The sequence below is a fragment of the Nuphar pumila genome, chromosome 7, assembly GCF_984573655.1.
Source record: "Nuphar pumila chromosome 7, dmNupPumi1.hap1.1, whole genome shotgun sequence".
In the NCBI taxonomy this organism is placed as follows: domain Eukaryota; kingdom Viridiplantae; phylum Streptophyta; class Magnoliopsida; order Nymphaeales; family Nymphaeaceae; genus Nuphar; species Nuphar pumila.
Genome location: NC_143255.1, coordinates 116341396 through 116350466, shown reverse-complemented (window position 1 = coordinate 116350466; position 9071 = coordinate 116341396). Strand labels below are relative to the sequence as shown.

Below are 9071 nucleotides of genomic sequence, written 5' to 3'. Positions count from 1 at the left end.
CGCACAGCGAGTATTTTAATATTGTTTTAATATTTGTAATGTTTTTTTGTTTTATTTCAATAAAATTGCATTTTTGGTATGAAAATATCAATAAATTAGCTGAAGTATGATGATTTGTGAGAAATATGTGAATTCAGTGGAATCATAAGGCATGTTTGGTTGTATCTCATGTGATTTAGAATCTCATGTGATTCTGAATCACATATTCCACTTTGTGCTTTGAAATGTGAAATCACATTCCGTTTTCTCATTTTCGTTTTCCAATGTTTGGTTAGTCGTACAATGAGATTCTGAATCTCATAAGTATAAAATTTTCATTTCTAGATATTTTTTGTTTGCGCCGCCCCCATTTTCAGACGTCGGATTCACGCGTGAGAGCGTGAGACCCGGCCCAGTGAAAAAGTAGGCTGATATACGTGTCAGTGGTCCGGCGGCTTTTCTCTTCTTCATCAACTCACTCTGTAATAAGAGAGAGAGAGAGTGAGGATTCATCCGTGTTTGTGCAGATCCCTACTCTCCGTGAAGCAGAAACATCGCGATAGTAGGTCAGATCTTTTGCCCATCTCTTCTTCTCTCTTAATTCCCTTTTGCTTGTTCGTTTTTTGAGCTCTTATTCGTTCTCTCGGGTCATTCTTTCTAGTGGTTCCGTGCTATATCTGTTTCGACTGATTTCAGCGAGAAACTAGACCTCGATTCGCAATCATTTGTTCAAAAATCGGATTTTTTTTTCCTTCTGAGTAGGAAAATGTGTTTTGCTTGAGCTTCCGTCGGTGTTTGATTGGGAAAGAGGAGGGGGCGATTTTGTTCGCCGGAATGAGCTCCTGTGCGGAAAATTTGGCCATGAATTTCTTAAAACGCGTGAGCATCCGACACCATTCATGTTTACTCTGTTTTGTTTGAGGGAATTCGGGCATGAATTGTTGCGAGAAAGCGCTGAAAACGGTCTCTATTAGTTGGGAACCGAGGGTTTTGAGACTGTGTAGTGCTTTTTAGTGTTTGGTTCTGTTGGTGGTCGTTCTCAGTTGCCAGCAGATCCCCCCATGGATTCGTCTTTCCTTCCTCTTTCGGAGATTCTGGCTATGGTTGTTGAAGAGATAGCGGCTACGGTTTCCGCTGCGAAGGATGTAGTTGTAGAAAAGCAGAGCTTCGCACAGCTCTCGGGTTATTTGGAACGAGTGGTTCCCATCCTGACGGAGCTAACGAAGAAGAAGGTCGACAATTCGGAGAGCATGAGACCGGTGGTGGAGGCTCTTGATAGGGAGATCAAGGTGGTGAAGAAATTGGTGGCAGAGTGTGGCAAGAGGAATAGGATTTATCTCCTGGTTAACTGTAGGAGGGTCGTCAAGGTTATACAGGAAACCACCAACGAGTTCAGCCGTGCGCTGAGCTTGATCCCGTTAGCATCTCTTGATCTGTCATTGGCTGCAAGAGAGGAGATCACAAGTCTCTGTGACAGTATGAAAAAGGCAGAATTCAGGGCTGCGGTGGCTCAGGAAGAGATCTTGGAGAAGATAGAGTCGGGGATAAGGGAGAGGAGTTCTGATCGTGCTTATGCGAATAAGCTACTGCTCCAGATAGCTGAGGCCGTTGGTGTCCCGAAAGACAGATCAGCGATGAAGAAGGAGTTTGAGGAATTCAAGAGAGAGAAAGAGGATGCACAGCTCAGGAAGGATAGAGCGGAGGCTATACAGATGGAGCAGATAATTGCATTGCTGTCTCGAGCGGACATCGCTTCTTCCCCGATGGAGCGGGAGGCCAAGTATTACACCAAAAAGAATTCACTGGGCATTCAACCGCTGGAGCCGTTGCAGTCCTTTTGCTGCCCCATTACTTGCGAAGTTATGGTTGATCCTGTAGAGACTGCTTCTGGCCAGACGTTTGAGAGAACTGCTATAGAGAAATGGTTTGCAGATGGCGAGATGTTCTGTCCCCTTACTAAGATCCCCTTAGCAGGCGGTGAACTCCGGCCCAACATAACCCTTCGTAAATCCATTGAGGAATGGAAGGAGAGAAACACCATGATCACAATCGCCTCCATGAAACCAAGGCTCACTTCAAATGAAGAACAGGAAGTGCTGGACACACTTGAGCAGCTTCAGATTCTCTGTACAGAAAGTGACATCCATCGAGAATGTGTTGTCATGGAGAACTACATACCTGTACTTGTTGGGTTACTGGGTGGAAACAAGCCTTCGACTAGGAAGAAAGCTTTGGACTTGCTTTGCCTCTTGGCAAGGGATAATGATGAATATAAGGCAAGTTTTTTAACAAGTCACTATTTGTTACACTCTTCTGTTTACTTTTCCTTAATATAATGCAATGGGTGTCTTAGCATCGGTCTGTTGTGAAGAACAGAAATATCATTACGATATGTCTTGACTTTCATGTTACTCTGGAATAATTCTGGTTTTTTTATGAGTTGCAGTTGGTGTATGTTGCAGGAAACAATTGCAACTGTCGACAATGCCCTCAAATATATGGTCGGATCTCTTTCCCGTGCTATTGGAGAAGGCATGTCAGCTGTCTCTTTGCTATTCGAACTGTCAAAGAATATGGGTGTCCTTAAAAGGATTGGGAAGGTACAGGGCAGCATCCTCCTCCTCGTTGCTATGGCAAAATGTGATGAGCCTCAGGCTGCTAAAACTGCAAGCGAACTTCTTGCAAGTCTTTCATTCTTAGACCAGAATGTAGTACTAATGGCAAAAGCAAATTACTTTGGACCTTTGTTGCAAAGGCTTTCCTCTGGTAATTTCTCTTAATTTTCTTCTTTACTGCATTTAGCTTCAAGCCTAATATCTTTAGTGCATTCCAGCCACTGAATTACCACCAAGCTTACATCCGTTTTTTCATAAAGCTCTGCAAATTCTTAATGTTCCATGCAGCAATTTAGCAATCATTATGTTGAAAAGGCCTGAAAAAGGAATTGTTGGCTTCACTTATCACTGTTTCTTTTATGTGATAAGTTACTCTCAGAAACGATGAGTATAGCCAACCTTGTTAATGACTTGCAGCTTGTATTACAAAGATGAGATACATCATAGAGATATTTTCGACTATTTCATGTAGGGCTCAAGTCAGGTTGGGTAACCCAATGGGCAATGGGCTTTGGGTGGCTGGCATCAAACAGGCTGGACTTGGATCCAAATTGTGTGAGCCTACAACTACAAGGGTTGAGGAAAACGTAGGTCCATTGGGCTTGACCCTGTTAATACCAATGCTAGAGCTCGACCTGATCCTGTCTAGTCTTTAGTCCAACTCAAGTGTCTGAACCATCAGAGAATGGGCCTGGGCCTGGGCCTAGGCCTAGCCCCGTGATCTAGTAGGCTAGGGCAGCTTGGACCTGGTTTCCCCTAACTAGGATAGATCCTTTGAGAGTGAGCAAGGAACTATTAAAATAGAAAGGGAATAGAAGAAGAAGGGGCTGCGGCTGTCACGATTTCAATCATCGAAATCGTGACCTAAAAGATGTATTAATATGTTTGACTGCACAATATGGGTCCGGGCCTGGTATAATATCCAGACCCGGAATGAAATAAAACTATACAAAGCTATACATAAAATGGACTCGGGTCTGGTAAAATATCCAGACCCTAAACACACTTTTTCACCCCCCCTCAAGTTGATCATGGTTCTGAACCATGAACAACTTGCCTTTAAGCATCCAAAAGCGATCTTTTGTCAAGCCCTTGGTAAAAATGTCTGCAACTTGTCTTTCAGTGTTAACAAATTCAGGTTCAATCTCTTTTTCTTCAACCTTTTGTCTCACAAAATGTTGGTCGATCTCAATATGCTTAGCGCGACTGTGGTGTACTGGATTGAATGACATATTGAGAGCACTTTGATTGTCACACAACAAGGTAGACGAAGAGATCGTTTCTCCCACTTCAGTTAGTAAATGTCTGACCCATGTGACTTCGGCAGTAGCAGCAACCATGGTTCTATACTCAGCTTCAGTGCTTGATCTAGCAACAACCTTTTATTTTCTACTACTCCAAGAGACTAAGTTTCTCCCAATAAAAACACAATATCCTGACGTAGACCTTCGCTAATCAGAATCTTCTGTCCAGTTTGCATCACAATATATAGTAAGTTCACGCACATTCTTGCCAGACGACTGTGGAGAATATATCAACCCATCTCCAATGGTCCCTTTCAGATATCTGAGTATCCTCTTAACTCCCTCCATATGTCCAATACGTAGTGCATGCATAAATTGAGACACTTGATTGACTGAATAAACAATATCAGGACGAGTAAATGTGAGATACTACAACATTCCTATTAGATTGCGGTACCTGGTGGGGTCCTCATACAGCTCTCCATCATGAGTACTTAATTTTTGGTGGAGCACACTTGGAGTTGCTAAAGGTTTGCAATCTTTCATACCTGTCGTGCTGAGAATATCTATCATATACTTATGCTGAGTGAGAGTCAAGCTATGAGCTTGGCTATCGACTTCTACGCCAAGAAAATAGCGCAAGGCTTCGAGATCTTTCATTTTGAACCTTTAACCTAATAGGTTTTTTACTTCTTTGATGTGATCTTCAGAGTTTCCTGTGATAACTATATCATCAACATAAATTAACAATAGAGTGATCACATTCTGACTTCTAAAAATAAATAATGAGTGATCCAGTAGGGAGCATTAGAATCCATGCTTCTGAATCTCAAGGGAGAAGCTGTCAAATCAAGAGCGAGATGCTTATTTTATGCCATAGATAGCTTTTTTTAGCCTGCACACGTGTTTTACAATTTTGCTCTTCATATCCAGGGGGTTGTTTCATGTAGACTTCCTCCTTCAAATCCTCATGCAAAAATGCATTTTTTACATCAAGCTGACTCAGCTTCCATCCATGCTCAACGGCCAAGGAAAAAATAATTCGAATCGTTTCCATTTTCACCACTGGACTGAATGTCTGATCATAATCTTGTTCTGCTTTTTGAGTGAATCCTTTTGCAACCAGTCTCGCCTTGTATCGTTCAATGGTTCCATCTGGTTTATATTTTATGTTGTAGACCCATTTACATCCAACGACATTTTTGTCAGGTGGTCTGGGAACGATTTTCCAGGTTCCACATTCACGTAAGGCTTGCATTTCATCATTCATGGCTTCTACTCATTTAGTAGAAGTAGTTGCTTGATAGTATATGATAGGTTCATCTTCTTTATTCAGAGCAGTTAAGAAGAGTTGAAAGTTTAAGGATAAATTGTTATAGCTGACCAACCTATCAATAGGGTGTCGCATGCGATTGGATCTTCTGACCTCAAGAGTATGAGAGGAAGTAGGTGCAGCTGCTGAGGTGTGATTTGAAAGATCTGGTGTTGTCGTTCTCTGTCTAGTATAGCAAATGTCCTTGTATCTGCCCGGTACGGATGGTATTTCTTCTCCATTCTGTGATCCCGATGTACCAATAGTCTCAGACATTTCTTCTTCCTGTTGCCCACAATATGGAGAGCAGACTTCATTGGAACTAGCAAAAAGTTCTGAATTCAGCCAATGATAATAAACTTCGGTGTTGGTAGAGGACATATCCGTTGTACCATCTTTGTGATCAAAATTGTGTTCATCAAAGATGACATTTCTTGAGATTCTGATACGTCTGTTGATGGGATCATAACACCTATATCCTTTGTAGTCGTCGGCATATCCCACAAATCTACACTTTTGAGCCTTGTCCTGAAACTTATTTTTTAGAGACCGATCAATATGCACGTAACAAAAACATTTGAAAGCACGCAAATCATGATAAGTAGGATGAACTCCAAAAAGACAGTAATAAGGAGACTTATTTTCTAGAACAACCATAGGCAATCTATTTATCACATGTACGGCAGAACGAAAAGCTTCTATCCACAGATTAATGAGAAGATTACTATCATGGAGCATACTCATGGCACTTTCAACGATATACCTGTGTTTTCACTCAGCAATCCCATTTTGTTGAGGGGTGTCTGGGCAGGACACCCTTCTTCATATCCCATTATTTTAAAGAAAAGAAATAAAGTCACTAGATGAGAACTCCCCACCTCCATCACATTGGAAGAATTGGATAGACTCAGAGAATTAATTTTTTACTAAGGAAATAAAATTTTCAAACAAAAGGAAAACTTCCGACTTATTTTTTATGAAATATATCCAGGTGTATCGAGAGTAGCTATCAACAAAGATTAGGTAGTATCTACTCCCAGATCCAGAGACAACTTGGGCATGTCTCCATACATCAGAACATATTACCTCAAAAGGCTTTGAAGCTCTCTTATTAATAAAATGGAAAGGCAATACATGACTTTTGCATAAAAAACAGCTGGAACACTTCTGATTTTTCTCATCCACATTGAGACTTTCTTTTGGAATGAGATTATTAGAAACAAGTTTCTCAATAAAATGACTCACAATGTTCTAATCGACTATGCCATACAGAAGACGTATTACATTCAGAAATACTAAAAACATTTGTTGAAGAGAAGGAACACGACTCTAATAAAGGCTTCAAATCTAGATGAATAGGGCAAACGGGATGACATAGCGCTTCTTCAAGGACATACATATTGTCTCGTCTCTTTTCTTCAGCGAATGTTTCCCTCGTGCGAAGGTCCTTGACCTGCACAGAGAAGGGAGTGAATTCGACTGAAGCATGATTATCATCAATAAGGTTAGAAACAAAGACAATATTTTTCTTGATATTTGGAGCATGAAGGACATCAATGAGTTCAAGAGTAGAATGTGACATGGGAATGCCAGATTTTCCAACATGGGAAACAGGATGATAGGATCCATCTCCAGTGACAATTTTACTTTTGCCAAAATAAGGGATAAGTTTAGAAAGTTTACCTGCATCACCAGTCACGTGAGTTGCTTCCCTTGAGTCCACGAACCATGTGCCTTGATCATTCTGCTTTAATTTCAATTCTGACAGGGCAGATATTAACAGATCTCTAATCTCTCCATTGTCTCTGATATTAGTGGGCTTTCTTTTTTGTTCTGTCTGTGGAGTCTTTCCTTTATTTTCTAGGTTATGCCAACAATTCGCCTTGATATGCCCCCTTTTGTTGCAAAGGAAGTAAGTGGGGATTGACCTTTGTCCCTGAGTGTGAGTCAAGATATTTGGAGTGGGAAGCAATCCACGTCCTTCGTGTCCATTTCGCCCTTGTCCCTCTCGCCCTCGTCCTCGACCATAAGTCACTCCTGTGGCAAAAACTTCTTGGGAATTTATTTGAGCATGTGTTTCTTCAGAAAATTCCTTCATAGTCATTTCATACTGAATCAATTTAACTCGCAACTCATTAAAAGTAGGAAGGGCAGACAGACACAATAGTGAAGTGACGATCATATTATAGTCGGGTCCCACTCCACTCAGAGTTTGTTGCACCATATCACTTTCACTCACGGCACATCCTATAACTGTAAGTTGGTCTGTAATAGTCTTCATCTTGTTGAGATATTCCATGATGGTCATGGAATCTTTTCTTAGTAGCTGAAATTTCCTCTTAAGAAAAACCATCCTCGCTTGTGAAACTTGTGAATACGTCTGAACCAATTTCTCCCAAAGTTGCAGGGTTGTACAATTGTCGGGGATTGCCACAAGAACCTCTTGAGACAAGGTAGAAGTGATATATGCAACTATTGATTGATCTTTCCTTTCCCAATTAGGATATTCTGCATTTTTGACATACACAATTGAACTCACCCATTTATCATCTTTCTCTTCTCTCGTAACAAATTTTAGCGGGACTGGTTTCATCCAGGTGACCTAAGAGACCTTGGCTCCTTATAAAATGTATGATTTGTCTCTTCTAAATTAAGAAGTTTGAGGTGTTTAACTTTTTGAAAACGAGTTGATTAAGAAAGCTTGAAGAGAGACTCGATTGAGAAGAATAAGAATCCATGGAGAAAGGAAATTTAACAAGAGTGTTCACAAAGTGCTCGGTCTTCTGCTAGGATTTTTTTTGGCGGCTGAGTAACCCTTAAAACGGGCGATCGGAGGCTGTCAGATTTAAAAGGGAATCAAACCTAAGTTTTTCCTTACACTTTTATAAGATTTGAGATTAACGTAATGAGAATCAGATTAAAAAAAACTGTTGTCACACAACAAATACGAACAACAAAGAGAGCTTAATATCTCAGATCTGACACAACTTCACCGTCAGATCTGGATACGCAGAGTATATGCATAGAGGGGAATGTGCAAAAAGAAAACAGATCTGGTGCACGAGATCTGGAAATACCAGGCGAGATGAATCGTAGGTCGTTTCTCGTGAACGAGTGAATCAACTTCAACGATTCACGTGAAACAGAATTTCCCCCTTTTTTTGACACACAGGGTTTACGTGAACAAGGATTCACGTGAATATCAGACCCACGTGAGACATGAGTTCACCAGAAAGGAGTTAGAAAAGAGATGAAGAAATGAGAGATAGAAAGAAGTAAAACAAAACTAAAGAAGAGTAGAAGACAAGAGACGAAGGAGTCCTCAAACCTCTGGTCGGTCGGTTGCACCTTTCGGAAGCCTCTTCCACCCTTAGATGGATCTCGGCTTTGATACCATGTTAGAATCTTCTCTGGAACCTGTGTTGAGAAAAGAGAAAGGGAATAGAAGAAGGGGCTGCGGCTATCACGATTTCAATCACCAAAATCGTGACCTAAAAGATGTATTAATATGTTTGAGTGTACAGTATGGGTCCGGGTCTGGTATAATATATAGACCCAGAATGAAATAAAACTATACAAAGCTATACATAAATGGACTCGGGTCTGGTATAATATCCAGACCCTAAACACACTTTTTCAGGAACAACCTGACCTTATTTGCTCTCCATCTCTAGTTCTAGGGATGGATCATAATTTTTTTTCTTTTTCTTTTTTTTGTTACAGGATGGGTTTGGTAGACCCTTACCAGTCTGTTCTGGCTAACTTGGCTGTCTTGCCAAAAAATTGGTATGACTGTATACACTGTATATTTGCACTGTACAGAAACTATACAAAATCTCCTTGAGGTGGTGAGGCATCTCCTTCTCACCCTCTTTCTATGAAGATGGATCATAAATTTTGATAAAACGTTGATGGCTGCTG

General features: G+C 40.8%; 1 protein-coding gene across 1 annotated transcript in view; it reads left to right on the top strand.

Annotated features, from left to right (window-relative positions):
- The first annotated feature begins 323 nt into the window (after window positions 1-323).
- The window catches only part of LOC149833082 (U-box domain-containing protein 44-like), a 23990-nt gene continuing 15242 nt past the window's right edge, over window positions 324-9071 (top strand). The window contains exons 1-3 of the mRNA XM_090014891.1: window positions 324-545; window positions 641-2255; window positions 2442-2745. Of these exons, the coding sequence (XP_089871017.1) occupies window positions 1041-2255; window positions 2442-2745 (1519 nt within the window). The 5' untranslated portion in view covers window positions 324-545; window positions 641-1040. The remainder of the gene's footprint in view (window positions 546-640; window positions 2256-2441; window positions 2746-9071) is intronic.